Source organism: Phlebotomus papatasi, chromosome 2 (genome assembly GCF_024763615.1).
Source record: "Phlebotomus papatasi isolate M1 chromosome 2, Ppap_2.1, whole genome shotgun sequence".
NCBI classification, from domain to species: domain Eukaryota; kingdom Metazoa; phylum Arthropoda; class Insecta; order Diptera; family Psychodidae; genus Phlebotomus; species Phlebotomus papatasi.
In genome coordinates, this window is record NC_077223.1 from 101,154,173 (window position 1) to 101,177,824 (window position 23,652).

A 23,652-nucleotide genomic window follows, 5' to 3' on the forward strand; every position below is an offset into this window, starting at 1 on the left:
ATTTTAAAGTAAATTCTAGAAATCTTTTAATGCTCAATTGGCTCAATTGAATTCAAAATTAAATTGTGAAAATCCTAGTGTGATAGGAACGTAATGGCGCTGGCACACCTTTTCAATTGAGTAAAATTCAATCGATTGATATTTTACCCATTACTCTTTCAAACTGAAATCAGATACAGCTGTCTCTTTCTGTCAAATGAAATTTCAAATTGAAATTGAAAATTAAATTGAAATTTCAATTTTCATTCGACAGAAAGAGACAAACATATCTTATTTAAGTTTGAAAGAGTAAGAGGTAAAATTCCAATCGATTGAATTTCACTAAATTGAAAATGTGTGCCAGCGCCATAACCTTTGAATTTTAAAAACAATTAGGAATGATGTAACGGTATTTTCGTGTAAGAACGAAATGTCCACCTGAATGATTTCCCAAACGTATCGGAAAATGAAAAAAAGAACATGATTTCGATGGGGAATGGAAGGGTCAGTGGAAATGAGGGTTCTGTTAACGATCCTTGGGACGACTTATGGGGGGGGGGGGGGGCGCGCCTTAGGTTCCGAGTTGCTATCTGTAATCGTTTGGCCTCTAGAGCTGGCGACATCCGTACGGACAGACAGACAGACGGACAAACAGAGTAACATTTCTCAGAAATCGTCTGGAAGGTGGAAATTTTGGAGGATGGAAAAATGGAACTTTTTGTGGAGTTCGAGCACTAAAAATGGTGAAAAGCACTAAAAGCCAATTCTACGATTTTTATCAAAAACATCTCAGCTCCTAAATTAATCGGATTCCTGAAAAAAAATCCTAGATTTGGGCGCCCTTATAGTCTGTAAATTATCCAAAAAGATTTTTCCAAAAGAGTTCAAAAGATTCAAAAGAATTAACTTGATCGTTCCTGAGTTTGTCTTTAAGAATTGATTTTTTAAATCTTTTTCCTCCTTTTTCCGTTTTCAGAAAAAAATTTTCAATGAAATTCTATTTTAAAAGACCGGGAAATAACTTTACGATTTTATTATTCGTTTTTTGATATAGATAATAGACCTTCAAGCTTTTATTTTAAATAATCTTCAAATCACTTAATCTTTTCGTCTATCAGAATTTACGGTTTTATAGCATTACGATTGTGCGATTGAAATTGTTTGGAATTAGATCAAAAAATGATAATCTGATACTAAAAACTTATGGCTCCGGCACACCTTTTAGATCGGTTCAATTTCATAAAATCAAAATTCGCGTCCCTTCTTTCTAAAAAGATTTGCATTAGTCTATCAGACTCTTTCGGATACAAAATTCGTTTGAACTAAATTTAATTTTGTGTCACGTTCAAAAAAAGAAGAGTCTGGAAGAGTAAGTAGACGAAATTTAACGATTTTGTGCCTTAAAATAGAATAGATAGAATAGATTTTACTTTGACTTATGACTCATGAAGCGGTCCGTCATAGATCCCAACTAGCTATCTATGATCGTTTTGCTCTAGACCCGGTGACCGTAAGGTGAACAGACTGACACAAAGCGTAGGATTATTAGTATAGAAATTACGTGGAAACATTGCTTATTCGGTGCAGTGTGAGCAATAAAACTTTTAGGTAATTATATAGAACGTTAAAGGCTAAAAACGTTTTAAGATATTACGTATTTAATTCCGATTATAGGCTCAAAGAAACACCTATACGGCGGGGAACACTTGTTGGCAGTTCTGTTTAATATTTTTTTTACGAAAAGAAAAAAATGATCGTTTGACAGATGTTCACTTATGGGGGGTCACTGAAAGCCAAACTCGATATTTTCTACCGTTTGGCCTCTATACCTCTGGGAAATATATTGATCAAATTTCATTGGAATTAAAAATATTGTACAATTCCCAAATTCACTTTTCACTTTGCAAAATTAGAATTACCGAAGTTGCAGTCGTGGAATAAATCCCAAATATTTCGAATTGATTAGTATTTCCTTTTTTCAGCAGAGTATAAGATGAATAAAAAAGATGAATAATGTAATTATTTCGATAGATGTGTCTCTCCTGTCAATGAATTCTCTCTTGCACTATTTTATACACACATTATGGAAAAAAAATCGAGAAGTAATGATTTCTGACTATTGATTTCTCTGGCTAAAATACTGTTTGACATGAATTTCCTTTTGGCGATTTTTTTTTTGGAATTATTATAGCATTCTTTCTCAGCGCTTAATTTATCATCTACAGACAATTTTAACACTTACCATAGCCTTCACCCTGAAGGAAAAGCCTGAAAGCTTCGGCCAATTTTCCCGGTTGCTCCTCAAGGACCATTGCACAATCTTGAATCTGTTCCGGTGAAAAGATGAGAAAAAAAAGGAAAAAATATAATGAAAAAGTCACAGACAAAGTTTCCCGAGTTGTAGAAAATATTCTGCAAAAATTCTTTAGAACATTGTGATGACTAGGAACGAGTATCTCCTTTTATCTCAGAAACGCAGGAAAATGCATTTTGCAAATTATCCATTTTCTAGAGCAACTTAAATTAGAATTTCTCTCTAGATACAAAAGCACATCAAGGAGCAGAGAAGGATATAATATTTCTACTCCGTAATGTTTTACAACGCAAAGCTATTTCGTTATTCTCCTTCAGCAATCTCTCTCCTCTTCAAGAGATGCAACAAATTAAAGAGCGATTCACAGCTTTGATAACATTATTATCTTCATAGAAATAAATACATTTAAAATTAGTTGAAACCCAAATGAAAATTCTATGCAACAAAATAATGTTGGGATTCTGGTTTGAAATGAAATTATAAATCAAAAGTACCTTGAGTTTCTGTATATACAAAATTAAAATAAATTCAAATTCTGAATTTTAACAGGATTTTAGCTAAAAGGTCCACAGTAAATAAATGCTTCTGATAAGGAGCATAATAGGAAGCCAGTGAATCCCAAAAAGTATTCCCGAATACCAAGAATCTCAAACAATTTTTTTACGAATCCCAAATATACTTTAGTCGTATTTTTGGCTCCCAAAAGATAGATAAATTTTCAAAGTTGAATCCCAAAAATAAAGCTCTACGAATCCCAAGGATAGTTAAGACGGATTTTCAAATGCCAATATTACTTCAAAAGTATTTACACAGCCCAAGCATCCAAAAAACAATTTTTTGACGAAACCCAAGGATACTTGGCACGTATTTGCGAGTCCCAAGATTACTTAATATGTATTTGTGGATCCATAGAATTCCAAACAAGTTTTTTACCCTTTTTACCAATCCCAAAGTTACTTTAGATTTAGATGTATTTGAAAGTTCCAAGAATTCTTTAAATTTGAAAAATCCGAGTTTTCTAAACAACACTTTTACAAATACCAAAGCTATTTTAGACCTTATTGTGAATCCCAAAATTTCTTGATAAGTATTTGTAGTTCCAGAGAATCGCAAACATTTTTTTTACCAATCCCAAAGCTACAGTCAATCTGCTTGCGAATCTCAAGTTTATTTAAATTTTTGCAGTTGCATAATCTAAAAAAACGAATCCCAGAGGTGCAATATACGTGTTTGTTAATCCCAAGATTATTTCAAAAATATTTGCAAAGCCTAAGCATCCTAAACATTTTTTTTTGCGAAAAACAAAGATATTTTAGACGCGTCTTGAAACCCAAGAATACTTTAAAAGTATTTTCAAAGCATGAGAATCTCGAACAAGGATACCTTAGAAGTATTTGCGTATCCTAAGATTACCTCAAAAGTATTTGCAAAGTCTCTAAGGATCCCAAATATTTAATTTATGAATCCCAAGGATACTTTAGACGTATTTATGAATATCAAGATTACTTCAAAAGTAATTGGAAACCCCGAGAATCCCAAACAATTTTTTACGAATCCCTAGGATACTTTAGACATATTTACGAATACCAAGATTACTTCAAAAGTATTTGCATCCCTGAGAAACAAAAACAAAATTTTAAAAATCCCAATGATACTTTTGACGTATTTGCGAATCCCAAGATTATTTTAAAAGTAATTGGAAACCCCTAGAATCCAAAAAAAAACTTTTAGGAATTCCAAGAATACTTTAAAAGCATTTTCCTTACATTGCTGCAAAAGTATTTGTGAAGCCAGAGAATCCCATATATTTTTTTACGAATCCCAATCACACTTTTCACGTATTTGTGAATCCCAAGTTTACTTTAAGATACTTTGTGGAGCTAGAGAATCCCAATCCCAAAATATTAACGAATCCTAAAGCTGCTGTAGAGATTTGCGAATCCCAAAAAGTCTTTGCAAAATCTGAAAATCCCAAGTAAATTTTAAATTTATTTGCGAATCCCAATATTACTTGACAAAATTGCAAAATAAAAAAATGAATCCTAAGGATACTTTAGACGTATTTGCGAATCCCAAGATTATTTTGAAAGTAATTGGAAGCCCCGAGAATCCCCATTTTTTTACGAATCCCAAGGAAACTTTAGACGTGTTTGCGAATTCCAAGATTATTTTAAAAGTAATTGGAAACCCCGAGAATCCCAAAAAAACTTTTACAAATCCCAAGGATACTTTAAAAGCATTTTCTGTACATTGCTGCAAAAGTATTTGTTAAGCCAGAGAATCCCATATATTTTTGTACGAATCCCAATCACACTTTTGACGTATTTGAGAATCCCAAGATTACTTTAAAATAATTTGTGGAGCTAGTGAATCCCAATCCCAAAATATTAACGAATCTCGAGGCTGCTGTAGAGATTTGCGAATCCCAAAAAGTTTTTGCAAAATCTGAAAATCCCAAGTACACTTTAAATATATTTGCGAATCCCAGTATTATTTGACAAAATTTCAAAATAAAAATATAAAAAAAAAAGAATCCCAAGGATACTTTAGACGTATTTTGCGAATCCCAAGACTACTTCAGAAGTATTTATCAATCCCAAAAAATATTTGTCAATCCCAGTAATAATTACAGAAGAATAATTTAATAAAATATTCTTGAAATTCGATAGCTGTAATCCCTTTGCCCTGAAATATATGATTCAGTCTCCCCAATATTGTTGTATTGCGTCTCAAATTTTCATTTGAGAATATCTGCAAAGCTTTGTATTTGTGCAAAGAAAATGCTTATTCATTGAATAATTTTCTATTGCTTTTCGCACGACAATTATTCACACATGATTGAAAAAGTTTTGGGGAAGGTGTTTTTGGCTCTATAAAAGGGACAATTGCGCCTCCGCAGAAGCTTTTGTTGTTCTAAAAATAACTCTGAAAACTGTGTAAATTACTCACTTTCATCCAACTGGAATTTGTGGGATCGAGACGTCCATTGAGAGTCACAGTGTCGTCCACATGAGGAGAAAGGGCTCCAGTAATGTTAATGACCGGCATTTTAAGCGTTGTATCTGAAAGGAATTGGGAAAATATTTTTGGTTTTTGAGATGGTTCTGTTTTTCGAAGTATTTTGATTATATAAGGGTGCAGCGCCTCTGGTGTTGGTTTTAGAAACTTGACTGGTTTGTGAGAATTGTAGGTAATTCGAAGACCTTTAATTTTTGCATAGTGAAGAATAAAATCGGTTCGATAGATTAGGAGCTACGATCACATAAATATCAAAATTTGGAAAAAACGAAACGAGCAAAGTGCAGAGTAATGTTCGGAAAGTTCCAGAACTTACTATTTTGTGGAGTCCCAGATGGAGTGCGTGCGATATTGAGGTCTGTCCGGTGGATGTAGGCGTAAATCCACATGCCCAGATTCGTGGGATTAATAGAGCGTTCAAAGTGATTTTTGTACATTTGCACGAGATCGTGATTGCGCTCCTCGAGATTCCGGCCAAAGTGATGCCACATCAGGTAGTCCACGACACTCTGTGTCATACCCTTGGTGCGCAGGAAGCGCGCATTGAACGTCTGGTAGCCCCATTCGATCCATCCAGCAGCTGTCGACACACAATTTATGAGACACAGAGCGCCCACTTTTTCCGGATTGGCCAGTGCAAAGCGAGCCAGAATATTCCCACCAGCTCCCACCCCAAATCCAATCACCGACTTCAGACCAAAATGCGACAGCACAAATAGCAACTGAGCCGCTAACTCCTCCATGGTCGGATAGACGTAGCTGGTGACGAGGAGAGACAAGATTTATTAGTCCCTCAATCTCTACCGCGCCAATTCATCATGCAGAGAAAAACTCTCTTTTAGCAATTTTCTCTGATTTGCAGACAAGAAATAATAAAATGCTTTCAACGGACAGCAACTCCATGAGAGGGAGAAATGTATCTGATGGCTAATAAGTATACGGAAACAGAAAGTTTTCCTATTTCCACTTGATAAATTAACTATTAGACAGCTCCAAGAGTCATGTTAATATCACAAAATATAGAAAACATCACGTACAGCATGACGAAAATTGGGATAATGGAGAAGTGCTTAACAAAAGTTAACAAAATTATTTTAGGAAAGATGCTGTATTAATTCAAACAGTGCGAAAAAATACAACTGGAGAAATATAACCTTATAAATGAATTCTTTTGAAAATTAATTTTAGGCCACGCCCACTTCTGAAATTGGCTGTAATTCTTAAGCACTTTATATTTAAAGGAGATAAACTAGATATATTTCAAGGAATCCAAAATGGTCACCACAATTCCAGTATTGAGAGCGCTTAACTCTTTCATCTCATTTGGGACTCTGGGTACCCATGGAAACAACAATTTTTTTTAGTCTATCTAGAAACGATAAAAATCCGATTCTTCTGGATAATTACAAACTATAAGGATGTCCAAATCTAGGATATTTTTTGCAGGATCCTAATTAACTCCTGAGCTCAGATATTTTTGGTCAAAAATCATGAATTTTCGTTTTTCTGCTTCCTTGCAGATATTGTGACTTTTTTGATATTTCTAGGCCAGAATAAGGAAAAACCTCTCGGGGCCAATAAGTATGATAACTAACAATTACAGATTACATAAATTCGAAAAACAATTTTTTCATAAATTTTCAAAAAACTTGTTCAAACTTTATGGGTACTCTCGTCCCTAAAAATCTAGAGATCAAATGTAAGGTTATCCCGCCATTTCCTTTTTGACACCAACCTTGTAACAAAATTCCAAGCGGGAGCGACATTTTGGCCAATATGGCCGATGATTTTGACATTTGGCAGCGAGGGAGATTGTTTTCAGGAAAGTTTTTCCTATTTTTCCTGATTTTGGTGAATTCTGATTTTCCAGGAAGTGTCTTAGGCTTTTGAGAAAGCTTAATGTGTCTACAATAACATCGTGTTGAAAGAAATGTGTTTAAAAGTGTTATGTGTAAAATATTATGAGGAATCTGTTGACAAGTAGGAGCTGGGAGTCTTTTTTAGCACTTCCTGGACATTCCATAAGATACTGGTCAATAATTCAACTTTCTTTTTCAAAGAATTTTTTTGTTCGTTTTAAAGGGAAGCTTTTCTATCGTCTTCGGGAATTGTGAACTAATTCTATCACATTAAAAGTATTATCAATAAGATATTGTAAAAAAATCATATTAAAAATTATTTTATTTATAAATTATAATTGCGCAAAAACAGATAAATTTATAGATAAATCGGCACTGAAGAAAAAAATCGGTATTTAATTTAAGGAGATTATTGTGAAAACTATTATGAACTACTTTCACTCTTTTCACCATTTTCCCACCCTGTAGGAAAAATCACTGACAATCAACCTTATTCCCGAGGGACGTCATAGCTTTTTCTCGTAAGTGGCGCTGGCAACTGTTCTCAATTTGTAATTCTCAAACTTCTGGGAAAGATGTTTAGTTAAATTGATCAAAAACTCAGTTTCGCTTAAGCTTACAAAAATAGTGTAACTTTCATAAAGAACCTAGCAAAATTTTATTGTTTATTCACGTGGAGAATATAGCCAAATTTCAGGAAAAATTTGCAATTTCGTATGAAAAGAAACGGAGCTTCAGGGATAATTTCCATGATACTTTTCCATTTTTTTTTAAATTGTATTGAGTGAAAGCTTGAAAATAAAAATTGAGAACAGTTGACAGCGCCATCTACCGTTTTTTTTTTTGATAGTGGCTTGCCAGCTTAGTGAATTCTGATTGATTTACTTGGTTTTATTTCACTGTAACAATACACAGACGTACAAATAATTCAGTTCTTTTGAATTGTTCAGCCATATTGAATAAACATTCAATTTAATCGATGAAAATCTTTGACAATATTTTGCATAAATTTTCGAAGAAATATCGGAAATATCTCTCCAAAGGTTTTCACTCAAAGTTAGCAACTAGCAAATTTAAAGTGAATATTTACTCATTTTTTTAAAGTGAAAATACTTATTGCCAAATTTGAGGGAAATTTGCAACTCCACATAAAAATGGAGCTTTAGATTATTTTCATGTTTCTTTGATAATTTGTTTCAATTTTCACGAGCAAAAACTTGAAAATAACAAATTGAGAACAGCTTCCAGCGCTATCTATTGGGTTTTCTTTTGATAGTGGCTTTCTAGATAAGTAAATTCTGATTGAATTATTTGTTTGTATTTCAAAAAATAAGTTAGTTCTTTCAAGATAAAAAGAAAAAGATAGTATGTGCAGTGCGAGAAAGGTACTATCGGTGGAATTCGACTTGTTCAGTAGACCAATTCTGAACCTTACTTCTAAACAAGCCCCAAGAAAAATTCTCTAGACACTCACATTATTTATATGCCCTTCACTGTTCTCATTTTGAATATAAAGGTATTAGGGTCGAATGAAAACCTCTTCGACAGGGAACTCCTATTGACACTTTTGTCAAAATCTTGAAATTTATTTAAAGTAATCTAAAAATGTAAATAATATGGCGTATTTTTATTATTCTACGTTTTACCTCAGAAGCTCTAAAAATTTTCAGAATCGAAAATTGAGAACAGTTAGTAGCGCCACTTACGGGAGGAAACAGTGTCCTCAAGCGGTGAAAAATTGAAATTAATCTTATTTCAAGGAAGGTGAACTGATAGTGAATGTCGACTTGATTTATCTCAGGACAGAATGTCCTTCCGGCGAACGTCAGTTTTTGAATGAAACCCAAAAGTTAAACCCGAAATGTACCAGAGCTTTCAACACATATCGCCAGTGACTGTTGAAGGAATATTTACGTTTTTTCTCTTTTACTTATTTTCTATTAAAAAAAATGTCAGTATCAGTCGATTTTCAGAATTGTTTAGTTGCAATGAAATGAAAACAATTTTTAAAATCGCAAAACAATTCAAAATGATAATAAAGAATGCATTAATGTTTCTGTTCTTCTTCCAAAAACTTAATATTTTTCGATATTTACTGCATGAAAAATTTTCAAAGTAATAAACATTCAGAATTCATGAATTGTCCTCAAAGAGTTTTCAACAAAATTCAATTGAAACTCCTTCAAATCCATGAGAAAGCCAACGCCCAAACTTAAAAGCAAATAAAACTTACTCTTCAGGAAGTGTCGGAGCACCTTCTTCCTGTCCTGGAGCCGTAACATGATAGACACAGAAATTCTCCAAAAGTCCCCTCATTGTCGGATAGTTGAAGAATCCCGCAAAGCTAGACAAGTCTGTGGGAGACAAATTTCAAATTAGATTTTGGTGAAAAACCATCAGAGAAAGTTTGTCGATGGAATCTCACAGTTGAGTCCAAGATCGTGGTACGTGAGGATGGCCGGCTTTGTTGGGTCGCCCTGAATAGCCACGAGGATGTCTCCCTTGTCCGTGGGAACGCGTCTCATGTCACAGGTGCCCCCTATCGAACCGCGCGAATTGGGAAATTGCAACTGGACGGAACGCAACTCAATGTCATCCATTGGGTCCACTGGCATAGCTCTACATTGTCCAACATTGAACAAAAAGAATTAACGATCATTAGCGAAACTCTAATTAAATTTAACAAAATTCTAAAAATAAAATCAAAACGCAAAAGGAAACAAGAAATTAAAAGGTTTTCTTCTTCATTTATTTCCAGCAATTATTTTCTCTACAAATTGTTTCATTTCTCTCCAATTAATAACTTCAAATTGAAAAAAAAAACACAACACTTGGGGGTAGAATTAATAAAAACTAAGGATATTTCTACCATTTCTCTCATCCCAATTGTATTATTCTAACATTTGAACTAATGAAAGTGGAGTTTACACTGTAGCGTTTCATTGTTTTCTAGCCATCTGATAAATCCATATGTCGTGCTCTGGAACTTTTGATGAGCTTCATCCGCTTTCCCGTTTTATTTTTCCAACTATTTTCTCCCCCAAGAGTCCAATTACTTGAAAAACTTCCCCCTTATATCCCTATCAATTTTTTATGTTACTCAAGTGATAGTCTTTTATTGCCATCTGGCGGACATATTTAATTTTAATTTATATCTGAGACACAAACCTCAAATAATCCCTACGTTCTATTAACGTAGCATACCGTATATGAGGGTGACGTTTCTCCTCCATGTCTGTAATTTTGACACTTAAAGATGGCCTTCATCGAACGAATATGGTAGATAGGATCGGTGAAGACCGTTTTTAAGTGCTATGCAACTACGGTAAGTCATCTTATTCGTAGGTTTGATTATTCCGCAGGTTTAATTATAAAAAAAATCGTTATCTTATGTTCACCGGTTAACTAGCGTAGTAAGACTATTAATAAACCAGCCAAAATACTGACTAAAATTGCGTAAAGACGAAAAATAGTTCCTCAACTAAGTATCAAATCATTTTCGCCGATTTTCACTTACAATAATGCAGACACCAGGCTGAGTATGTGGTATTTTTCTTCTTTAGGATGCACTGCCCTCTATCGTGACTATTACAGACATTTACAGCACTTAACACAGACAGACCTATGGCTTTATCCTTTAAGTACGAAATATTAGAAACGGTCTGACAGAAATATCACGTCATTTTACATTGGGTACTTGAACACAAGAGGTCCAGCGGGCAACAAGAGCGCGGAACGTTTAGCAGTAGCCGAAGCAAGAACAGAATTCTTGGGTTCTGAACTTCCTAGGAACTTATTTAGGAACAGGTGGATTTATTAAAACTTCCTCAAACGGTTTGAATCCCAACAAAAGATTTTCACGTTTCCGTGGTAGACGTAGGAGATACTTGTTGGTGATACCGAAAATTTCTAACCTTTTAACCGTTCTGAATAGAATGATCATCCATTGTAATATAATTTGCAGAGGATATAATGAAACTGAGGAGACGGTCACTTACTTTGTGTACGACTGCCCTAGAATGTGTAATGGTGCTATTCCAATGAAAAAGTGACCATGTTTTTTAGCACATTACTGTTCTCAAGTACTAAAATAGACCATGACTGTTCCCATACGTCTTTTCAAGGAAAATAATGAGTAGAGAATATTAATGCTGTTCTCCGAATTTTCACCATTGAGCATTCACGGGAAAACTCATGGAAAACCTGGGAAAACCCAGGGTCGATCACAATGCCATTGACATTAATTGAAATAACATGTAGGAACAGTCATGGTCTTTTTAGTACTTGAAAACAGTAATGTGCTAAAAAACATGGTCATTTTTTCATTGGAATAGCATCATAATACCAGATCATAATACTACTGGTAAAGGGGTGCTATCTGATGAAGACCTATAAAGTATAAAGCCACCCTTTTTACTAACATTTGTCCAGAATTATGCCTTTAAAAACAGGATGGTTAATTGGGGATGCATATTGGGCTCAAATAGGGGCCTAGATCCTGCGTTCGTGTAAGGTGCCATCCTCACTATAATCCGAACTTATCTAGCCCGAAAGTCAAAACATTTTAAAACAAATTCAAACTTGTACTAGTGTATTAAAAAATGTGTTTCTCAAATCAATTCATTGCAGTTACATCAAGTACCTAGCTATTCAAGGTATGTGTCTTGGCTAATCATTAATAGCATATTTTTTGGTTATTTTCTTTTCATTTAGAGTGCTTTCAAATGAAGTTCAGATAGACAATTTTAATGATATATAATAAAGAAGTTGCAGTCATTAAATTGGTCATTTACAAGTTATAACCAAAACACGTGATAGTCTTTTTGGTTTGTGTCTCAGGTTATTGTTGCTAAATCAATCCACCAGATGGCTAGATGATCACTATCTCATTTAATACACAATGCCAATTATTAAAAATAAAATCTTCCAAGACGCATCAAACTTCGCATGCAGATTCAATGATCAAAGAATTAAATCACTCAAAACGTTTCTCAACAGAACGCATTTCTCGTCATCAAAGTCAAAGAATAGTGTTCAGAACAATACAAAATTAATTATTTTCACTCTTTTCATTTTTCTTCCTTTCATAGCAAAGAAATTGTTCAAAAGCACATGCAAATTTTGCAATTTAACTTTCCGTCTGTGAGAACAATCACTTAATCTTACGTGAAGTTTTATTGTAAAATTTCTGGTAATTTGAAGTGAAAAAAACTAAAGTTTGATTTGAAGTGAATTTGTTGGGAAAATTTTGCAGGAGGAATAACTCGAGGGGAACACATTTTCAATGATTTTTCAATCACATCCTGCCTTCAATTTTTATTCTTTCGCCGTATTAAACATAAAAATGTGGTAAAGCGCTGCAACTTTGCAGAGTGGTAGAGCACAAGAGATTTATTGGAAGAAATTTAGGTAAAAAAAAAATTGATTTTTATTTAATTTCCAGAAAATCAAATGTGAATTGAAGGGAAAATTCGTCTTTTGGATATCGGACAGTTCAAAATGGCCTTTCAGGGCTTAATTTCCAAGTATATCACCTTAAATTTGAAGTTTTTCACTTAAGCCTATACTTCGGGGGAGGTAACACATTATGACGGAGTATATAAAGTACTGTCTGCCGTACGTTTTGGTATCTTGTGGTGGCTTTCTCTGTGAATGAGAGTAGCATCTTCTGAGGGTACAACAACCCTGTCAACCTTTAGATCAGGCATGTGCAAAAACCGTTTGAAACCGAATAAACGTCAAAATAAGTTTGTTCATGTAGCGTTTTGACCATTGACGTACAAGTTTCATTTGACGTTTGTTCGGTTTCAAACGGTTCTTGCACGCCTCTGCTTTAGATCCTTGACAGGTCTAGGGTTTCTTATAATGCCGATGCAATTGGATAGGTGGACAGACGTAATCCAATGGCGACAAAATCGACTTATTACCGAACAGATTCCAGGAAGACCCCAAAACCCTATCTTTAACCGTTTGACCTCTATAAATATCATGAAAAAATGGACAAATATAGCAACGTCAGAGGCACTAAAAAGTTTTAGATTTAGGAAAAAGAGGGATTATTTATACATATTGCTCTTTCTCTGTAGTAGAGTTCGAGCAATAAAACCGACAATTGTGGCACGTGAGAGAAAGCTTTTTTTCCTTTTTTTCTTTTGCCATTTTCTCGTCCGATGCTCCATTTTCACACACATGACGACACACTGGCGGGTTTCTATAGGAACCAACTGAGGTATACAAAACACACACCCTCATTTTTCCAACCCCCATGAGAGGAGAGCTTAGAACAGACGAGAAGGTACAAGAATTTATCGCTTAAGCTGGTTTAAGCTCAATTTCATGATAAAGCTCCTCTCCCTTAGGCTTTTTTCGCAATGAATCCTGGGAGCTATGGATGATACACACCCATAATTGCAGGGACTTTACATTTTTCCAGGAATTTAGCAATTTGTTGCTGGCGGAAAAATTATAAGAGTTTCACATCAATTCACATGTGCATGACACTGTTCTCCCTTGAGACTCAATTACGAAGGTTACATATATGTAGAAATTATTAGATTGACTCCACATCCAGCATATTATGCAATTTTCTCACACTCGCATTCACCCAGCTATTTTACTCACGTCAACATCAAAAGGGGAGACACTCCAGTCAATTAATGCAATTTTCCATCTTCGTGCGGAAGACCATGTGAGGAAAATCTCCCAAAGGAACTAACCCCTCGCCCGTCATCGATGACCCATTTTTCCATCTCCAAATAGCATATTATTGGGAAAAACATTCAACAGGATTTTCCCCCAAACCCATCCTCGGAAAAATTCTACCTAAAAAAACATTTACTACATTTCAATCTCCTCGCTGAAAATACCATCGAAAGGTCTATCAGGAAGATTCACTCATTATTTTCCGCGCAATTTTGCAGGAAATTGAAAATTATTTTGAGAAATAATTTCAAACGAGGAAATTATGGTAAAATTTTCATGTCAGAGAAATAAGTGGAGTTGTATCTCAACTCAAGAAATGTCACCTAAACTTTTTGGCACAAGGAAAAAAAATAATAAAACTTTCTTGACATACTTTTACAAAATAAATTTTTCCATTATTATATTGAGTTTATTTGGAAACTTTTAGATTTTTTAGATTCTTTTTTATAAAATAAATTTTCTTGTCAAATTATTAGAATAAAGGACAATACTTCGCTTAAAACTGGATAGCATCATACTTATGACAGTTACAGGTTATGTTACCGGTATTACCCGTAACCAACCATTAATTTTTTCGAATCCGAAATTTTGAATATTAAAGGCAAATAATCCTTTAAAAATGTTGAAGAATCAGTTAAATGGCTTTTTATTCGAGACCTTTGGAAACTCGTCTAAAACTCCAATCTGAAACCTGTATACGGGAACCTGGGGAATTCGTAAACAGTGATATTTTTATGCTTACATTGGCCTCAATTCTTAGACCAAGATCAAGATCAAGATCAAGAAAATTCCAAGATTTTGGTATTCTGAAATCAAAAAATCAAGATCAAGATGTCAAATCTATCAAATGTTTTGGAATCTTGAAATCCAAGACACAAACCTTGTGGATATCAAGATTTGCAATTCTAGAACCAATATTTTAAGATTTCAAGACGTCAAATTTCTTGTTTTCTTGAAATAATTTTCAAGATACTAACAATTTGAAGAATTTCATATGGAAATGACTATTGATGAGGAGTATTTCTATAAGAGATGGTACAAAAAGAAAATTACTTTGAAAAATGCTGTATTTCACCTTGTAATTTAATCGAAATGGTACGGATTTCTAGATGTACATATCGAAGTACACCACCCTGAGGATATCTGCAAAATAATCACATCTTGCATAAGCATTTCTTGGTTTATCAGAGGTCACAAGTTTGGTTTGCACTTCCTGTACTCCTGTTTATGTACTCTCATTTATTCTTCAATACGTCCTCTAATTTATATGACGAAATTTCAACAAATTCAACAGAGAAATGAAGATATTTGTCAGAAGTGACGTTCCGTTAACCGTGTAAACAGACGGAATTTCCACGGGAATTCCCACGAGCAAATGGTAAATTTGCTATACAAGCGCCCTCTGCAAAAGTGCACGAAACTGCCCGAATGTCTTGAAATATTTTGAATTTCAAATGGAAATTTTCCGTTGGAGGGTGAAATATTCAATTTTCTAAAATGGAAAAAAGCTATCTCCCTCGAGATAGCTTTTTGCTTCCGGAGAATTCCGAAAATTTAATTTGGAGTGTTTTTAAGCAAATAATATATGAAAAACATGTAAAATCTCCTGTAGTGATCAAAACATTGATTTTAAAAGCAAATTTGAAATCGAATAATAATACTATAATAATTTTGAAAGGATTAGTGTTTCTGGATTAAATTAAATATTCATCAATAACATTTCAGAAGAGGTTTAAATGATTGGAAAGGCAGATTCAAAATTTATCTTTTTCAATAAATCCCATTATTAAAAAATGTAAAGAATATAATAATGTAGATAAGGAAATACAAAGAATAGTAAGAACTATCGAAGTTCACTGATGAAAATTATAGCCAGAAACCATATAAACTGCCTTTTCGGATATAAAATATTACTTCAATATTTTTTATTGTTTACTTTTTTTGGAAATAAAATTTTAAAATATTTTACAGTCTTCTTGTATTTTAAAACAATTTGTATTCAATTATTATACAATTAACTAATTTTTGTAAACATCTCTGTTCCGAATGAATTGACTGCTTGGTCACCCAAGGATATTTTATACATTTTCTTCCAAAACTTTATAAAATTTTTAATTATCAGCACTACAATTAAACGAAAATTAATCAATAGGTCCTATCAGCAAAGATATCCAAAGCCTGTCGTTGATTTATCTAAATTAATTGGGGGTTTTTGACAAGATATTTACGCTATAACAACGTTTCTAATCATTTCTCGAGAAATTTTAAAAGATTTTCCATGAAATGTATTAATAGATAATATTACTAATATCCTTGTGGTATAATAAAGCCACTTTAATAAAATAAAGTACGTAAAATATCTTCTAAATACACATTCCGTTATTTATATTCGGAAAAAACAAAATTTGAAATTCAAATCTTCGGAGCATTTTTGTGTTGCGCTTGAAGTCCACCAGAGGCGCATAGAGCGGATGGTAAAAATTTGACAGTTCAATATGGGAATTTCCATCCGGAATTCCCATCCGGAATGGAAAATCTCATGGGAATTCCCGTGGGAATTCCGTCTGTTTACACGGTAGTGTGGAAAATCTTGAAATCTTGGTTCTTAGCTAAGACATTTTAAGTTCCATAATTACTTCGCGTCAGAATACGAAATCTTGATTTTGGAAATATTTCACAGCTTGAAATTTTGATCTTGATTTTGGTCTCAGAATTGAGGCCATTATTTGGATTTATAGCAATCATTTCTTTAGTGGTCAGGCATCCTTACAGTATCTACACTGAGAAAAAAAGAGGGTGCGATTCTTTTTTTCCTCGTAACTGTAAAATAAACATGAAAAAGGGTAACTTTTACTCCCAATACACCTAAAAAGGGTAATATTTACACCGATTTCGGATCAATAATGCATTGTAAAATTAACATTTCCGGAATGTTATTTTAACTTTTTCGGATTTCTCTTCATATATGAATTCATAAAGGTCTTGTCCTTTAAAGTCTAATATCTGATTAAAAAAAGTTAAAGTGTTTACAATTGCGCCATGTGTACTACTTCCCAGTTCCTCTTGACTACATTAGCCTGAAGCCTGTATAACGGAACATTTTGTTTGATATTAAAAATTATAGAACCCGTCAGATCAGGGTGAGGAAGTTTAGCGTGAAGTCCCTCAGAAATACCTAGCTATGAGGAGCATATAAGGCCTTGACGGTAAGATCTAAACGGTAGGCCTTAATTAAGGTCTGGTTTGTTTTCAACGTACCGTAGATGCGAGTGACTTTGTCCTCCGTGAATGATTTTCCCTCCTACTGTTCGTTAGCTTTTTTTTTAATTCCAATGTTTAAGAATTACGAACAGGAGGAGTCAAAATCACCCACGGAGAACAAAGTCACCCGCATCTGCGGCACATAAATGGCGGACGAACTAAGTGGTCTCATGCACTTCTTGATTTTATTTCGGAATATAGCAGAAATATTTAAAGTTACAAGGACATGGAATGAATGGCTTTGAATATTCGAATTCTTAGAAATGAACACACACAGCGGCTTACTTCATAGTGGATATATGTTGCTCACATGAAGTATACGGGCAAATGTAAAAGTCACTATAGCTCAACACTCATCCCGTGCAGAGCACCGTGAAGGATTTTCGAGGCAGGATATGTTGAAAACTAAGTCCGTAATACGGGCTTCAGACCTAAGACTTAGCCATATGGCTTAACTGTTGTAATTCCTTATAAATCAAGATATTTCGGAAAATTTAACTTAAGATTGGATTATTAAGGACTAATGACCTATTAGATTCTAAAAAGGCAAAAAAATTGGTTGCCATTTAGGATTCTGAGGTCTTCGAAAACTGGGCTAAACCTCTAGTCTGAAGTAGTACTAAACTTTAAATTCCGGGATTCATGATTGGAATTAAAGGATATCCTTTTGGTAAACAAACAACATAAAAATTACAATTCATTTCGTCAGAAAAATTTCCCTTCAATTTCTCTGTTATTTCAACTAAAATCGCATTGCGCTCTTTAAAGTAATTATTCATGTTCTAAGAATTATTCCACCCTTGACGAATGACAGGAAAAACAATGGGAAACTGCAGAGATTTATACAAATTACTGCACTTGTGACTGCAACCACACTTAATTTCATCTCTCATGGAAGTGCAAAAAACTGGGCCAATGACATTTTTGCAACTCTTCACTGTACTAAAAGTGTCATCTTTCAGAATTTATTAAAGTACCACCCCGAGTGTTGGTTTCCAGGGAAGTTGAAGTATCAAAATCGATATTGAAATTTTCCGATCGGGTAGCAATTAATAAAGTTAGGGAGGGAATTGGGGACAAAAGGAGTATCTTGTAGCAATCTCTCCTCACTTTCCTATCTGAATTATTTATCGTCGAAAATTATTGGGAGGTAATTGACACCCACTTTGGGTCTATTAATGTTTCGCCTGCAGGTTATTCTCAATCTTGAGAGAGAACATAAATCATTGACCGTTGATAGGAAGGAATGGTGGCGAAGACACTATGAGGACATTATAACACAATTTGTATTTTTTTCCCTTGAGATAAAAATGATCTTCCTTGAATCTTCCAGATAAACAAATTGAATTTTATTTCCCATTGAGTTTAATTATCAATGAAGAAAATGGAGAAAATTCAGACATTTTCCACAAAACTTTGCTCTTTTCATCCAGGAAAATTGGCACAAATTCACTTCAATTATTTTTTTTTTTCACTTCTCATCCAATTGGGTCGATTAAGTTATTTTTTGGACAAATTTATTAGCTTAAACTTTGTCCAAAAACTCACAAATATACTCTTTTTTTAATAGAATTACAGTGAACTTTCGAGAACTTTTGCTTTGTAAACATGTTTTCGGAAATTCTCATGAGAATGAGCGAGATGGCTATAGATGTCACTCTTCCTAACTAAATGTCAATGTGTTTACAAAAATAAATAACTCTACGTTGATTACCGTTTATGCACAACGCACAGATGTTTTTGTTCTGTCAACATGTTTTTGGCATTCAAATGAGACAGAGTGAAACAATTATACAGTAGACTCTCTCTCAATTGGGCATTTGGGGCGAAATGTCATCCGGTTTATCGATAGATTTGGGCGTCAAAGCCTTTGTAAATTCCACAAAAAGCGCTCAATTTATAAAGGATCATGATAAAATAGGAAGAACTACAGCGACTTTGAGCAAATTTGCTTCATAATGAAACGTGAAAATTGTCTACAAAATTTTCCGCCCGATTGAAAAAGAGTCGATTGAGTAAGACTCTACTGTATAGTCATCTTGCTCACTCTTGTAGATAATTTTGAAAATATTATATAATTGGAATACATAAATTATAGTGTTTACGGCATTCTTAGCAACAGAAAATCGCTGTTGTAAGCAATTGTTTGACATTTAATCAGGAGAGAGCAAAAGCTAACTCTTGCCATCTCGCTCACTCTCATAAGCAACTTCAAAAACGTGTTTCCAAAACAAAATCCATTGTGTATACCCCATTACATTTCAAAAGCTAAACATATTTGTTTTTCAAAAATGCACCAGTAAAATAATAACACGCAATTAAATTTTCTCACTCTGTTATCACTCTTTGATGAAAAAAATTATACATATTTTTTCACCCCATCATATTAAATAAATAATGAGTTGGTAAAAAAAGAATTTACTACGAGTTTGTTGTTAGTGGTTTGGGTGTGATGTGAATGATTCTATCAAGTCACGCACTTTTCTTGTGGACAATAATTATGCTTTATTTGATCAGGTTGAGAGCTGAATTACATTTGAAAAATATAAATAAATAAAAGTCATCACTAAAGAGGGTATCATGCAATATATACTATATACCTAAATGGTTTAAAATACTTTGATAAATTCATTACATACAACCAATTGTCGCTATTCTAGGTATTTCAATAACATCTTTCCTGCTATTTTAAGCATGATTAATTGAATTTCGCTTATTAATCAGAAAAAAAATTATTGACATGATTGGTTGAAATATTTTGTGGTTCGTGCCTTCGCTAATTCGTAAAACTGACAGTCAGGAAGTTGAAAGGCTCCGAAACGCTGCTTTTTACTGAATTATTTCACAAATACTAATATTTTATCTCTGTTTAAGTCTCATTCGTTCCCACAATAGAAATGATGAATTTACAATCTTCCCATTCACAACTCAAGTTCAATTTTCCTAAAGTGTCTTGGATATAAGGTAAATGGAACTCCATTTGCAAAAAAATCCGTTGATGTTTGAAGAATTCGAACTGAATTTCGAATTAAAAAACTATATTTGTGCAGAAGGTTGGATAATTTATGAAGTACCACACTGAATTGTTAAAATAACTATACTCTCATCATTCATAAATAGAGCTTGAAAAATTCGAAGATCTGTTTGAAAAACCAAAAAGAGACATTCTTACTTCTTGATACTTTCGTAAATTGGCTGAAATACATCCTCTTCGAATTTCGAAGTCTTAAGCGTCGAAAGGTGTTGGTCTTTACTTTGTTATGCCGCAAAACACAAAGCAACGACTTTTACTGCTTCTGTCCCATTATTTAATTACTCCATAATCACTGAGTAACTCTTTTGCGAGCTTTTTAAAGTGATGCTTCACAAATTTTCCCTCCCTTGTGCGAAATTTTGAAACTGAGTTTAAATTCTTCGAAACCAACGACTTTTTGTGCAAATAGAGTTCCATTTATCTTTTATCCAAGACACTATTTGAGAATCAATCTCTACTTGTGTTTACACAAAATAGATGATTTCGCTAGACCATTCGAAATTCGAACAATAAGTATTTCAGTCACTACGTGGACGAAACGAGAACTAAAAATGTCTCTTTTCAGCGCTCGGAACCGATCTTTGAATTTTTTAACACCAACTGTGAATGAAGCAAATAGTGCATATAAAAAGCCTTAAAATCCGAAAGCTCAGATAAAAATTGTTGTCTTAAAAATGGTTTCTAATATGGCTTTAGTAAACCGAAATATTTCGAAATTCATTGTGTTATCAACCAGCGAGTCTGGGGAAATTTCCCCTTGCGGTTTGTGTCTAAATAAATCTCTCAAGTCAACTGTTATAATACTCAAGTACAAGTACAAGTACCTATGATAGAGTTACCAAAAGATATGAATATCCCTAATCCCTGATCTCCCTGAGCTTTCACCTGTGGAGAGTATCTAAAGTACCTGTGGAGAGGAAGAACCTTTAATTATCCGAAATAAAGTCAACTGTTTCCTTCCTTTCTTCCTTGCTCAAAGACTAGCTTTCAACAATAAGTAACCTTAATTCAATAAATCACTAGAATCAAATTTTAAATTGACTTCAATATGGGCTTTCCTTTTTGCATGAAATTCTCGTGGCATCTCTGGGAATTTGCGAAAAATAAGAAGAATGATGGCGGTTTATATTCAATATGGTGGTTCGTGTTGCCCGATGGCATCTGCTTCGGGGTTTTTTCGCTAGGGGCGTTTCGCGTTGTAACTTAACCTTAGCAGAATCAGCTGTTTTGTGTTATTTAAGAACATGAATAGGGTAAATTAAGCTAATTCAAAACCTGCTCCAAATGGAAATTTTTCGCTACTCCAAATGGAAACGTCATGGTTTTCATTATAAATACAGTACTAAATTATTATATTTATATATTTTCTATACCACAATTTCATTATTTAGTTAATTTTGCTCCAAATAAAGCGAAAATCCATTCATATTCACAAATCTTAATTTGTTAATTTCTCAGAAAAATTAAAAGTGTACCTTTTCACCATCGAATTTTTCATCGATCGACCATTTTTTCAAATGAAAAACACAATGAGGTGACTGTTGTTTATTCGTTTTGTTTAAAATTTATGTCATATTTCTGGCTAGTTTTATTTAAATTAAGTGCTAATCTTTATTGTTAACGGCACGTGAAGTTTTCAAATGAAATAATTACCTATTTCGTGAACAAAAAGGGTTTTTCTGAAGTATCTGCAAATGCTTCAATAGGAAACCCCGGAAATATGATTTTTTTGGAAAGATTTTTTTATTGTTTTAGGTGAGAAAGGAGAAAAGACCAGGAATAAGAACAAATCCTGCATTCAAGAGCAACTCAACAAGGTTTTGGAAGCCTTTCGTCGAGGTTTCACTTACATTGTTTGTCTCCAATTAGAAACTTTCCTTTGTCTCCATTTGGATTAATATATTTCCAATAGAAGCATTTTGCGCTCGCGTATTTTTCTTGTATTTAAGAAGTTTTCAAATTATATCTAAAGAATTTTCACTAAACAGTAACATTCTAGAAGAGTCAAGGAGCAAATTTATGTAATTCTCTTTAGAAAAAATATGAACTTATTGTGTTGAATCTTCTGTCAAAGTTAAAGCGTCTGGAAATGGTTTTGAATTAGGACATTTACCCTAGTTTGTTTTTTTTTCTCTAGAAGCTTTGAAAATATCAAGTGTCTCAGTGAATTCTTATTTAGGAAATAATTTTCCGAATTATGTCATAGCTTTAGTTTTCGTTTAAGAATGGAGAGCTTACGTCTGTAACGTCTGTAAGACGTCTTGTCTTAGCCAAGATTCACTTGGGAGTATTATAACAGTTGACGGGAAGATTTTATCTGAGAAACAATCCACAATGGGGAATTTCACGAGACCTTGGAGCATTGTAGAATTATAAGACACAGACCAAGAAGACAGAACAAGTCGAGAAAAAATCAAGATTTTAAATGTTTGTGATGAAAATAAAATGTCATATCTGTCAAATTGTTCGGAATCCTCTTCAAGACACAAACCCCTAAACGTTTCTCCGAAAATTTCATTCCACAAAATGTCCCCAACAAATTATGTTATTATATTTTTTAAATTATAAGCAAAATTCTATCGGTAACACCTAGAATAGCAGCTTATATCTAAAATTTACTTGTGATTTTCAAATTTTCTTTTGCAGATTTTTTTTCCAATTATTACGTTAGTTGACTATTAATCAAAAGGCAGGTAATGGTCTAAAAAAGGCTCTCTAAGTTGGTGATTGTGTCATTTATATAACAAATTATCTAAATGGAATTAAAAGGTAAAAATACTTCAATACTAATAACCAAAGGCAATTCAACATAGTAAATGCACCAATAAATATTTTTCCCAATGCTACATTTAATTGGAATGTGTCCAAATTTTGGGCATTTATTGCAATATTTTTGCCTATGTTACGATCAATTACAATGTGTCCAAATCTTCGACAGTTGTTGCAAAATCAATAAGAACTTGTGTTTTATTGTCCATAAAGAATTTTTCACCTTTTTTGTCAAATATGATAGATCACTTTCCAATATCTTATCGAATATTGCTATCACAGATTTTCAAGATTATCAATTGATTGTTTTTCAAATTTTATTTTTCACTAAAAATAGGCAAAATCCTGTCAAGGTCAGCAAGATCTTATGTTTAGATTTTCTTACCCCAGAAGACGTGCCTCTTCGGCAGTGTGAGTTGGAGCGGATGGCATCCTGTTGTTCGTTGGTCGACCACTTTTGTCTCGGTCTCTGCAAAAAATATCACTAAACATGCAGGCAAAACACGCAAGATTTTTTTATCTTTCTCAAAAAAAATAATTAAAAAATAAAAAGATATTAAGAAATCAGGGGAAATATTACAATTATTGTTTTTTTCCTTTACATAAAATTAGGTTTAAAAAAAAAGTTTTAATCTGTACAGAGAATAGAGAATCCTTCTCAATCTTTTGAATTTTTCTTTTCGACAGAGAAAGACAATTAGTTACATAAATAATAA

General features: G+C 33.5%; 1 protein-coding gene across 11 annotated transcripts in view; it reads right to left on the reverse strand.

The window, feature by feature from the left end:
• LOC129800431 (protein NDRG3) overlaps positions 1 to 23,652 on the reverse strand; it is a 67,403-nt gene that overhangs the window by 12,162 nt on the left and 31,589 nt on the right. For 7 of the 11 annotated variants that reach the window (XM_055844785.1, XM_055844792.1, XM_055844794.1 and 4 more), the window contains 6 exons: positions 23,322 to 23,405; positions 9,596 to 9,789; positions 9,404 to 9,524; positions 5,628 to 6,070; positions 5,243 to 5,355; positions 2,222 to 2,306 (listed from right to left, as the gene is read on the reverse strand). In XM_055844785.1, coding sequence (XP_055700760.1) covers positions 2,222 to 2,306; positions 5,243 to 5,355; positions 5,628 to 6,070; positions 9,404 to 9,524; positions 9,596 to 9,789; positions 23,322 to 23,405 — 1,040 coding nt within the window. The remainder of the gene's footprint in view (positions 1 to 2,221; positions 2,307 to 5,242; positions 5,356 to 5,627; positions 6,071 to 9,403; positions 9,525 to 9,595; positions 9,790 to 23,321; positions 23,406 to 23,652) is intronic. The other 4 variants (XM_055844795.1, XM_055844786.1, XM_055844791.1 and 1 more) reach the window with 1 other exon arrangement.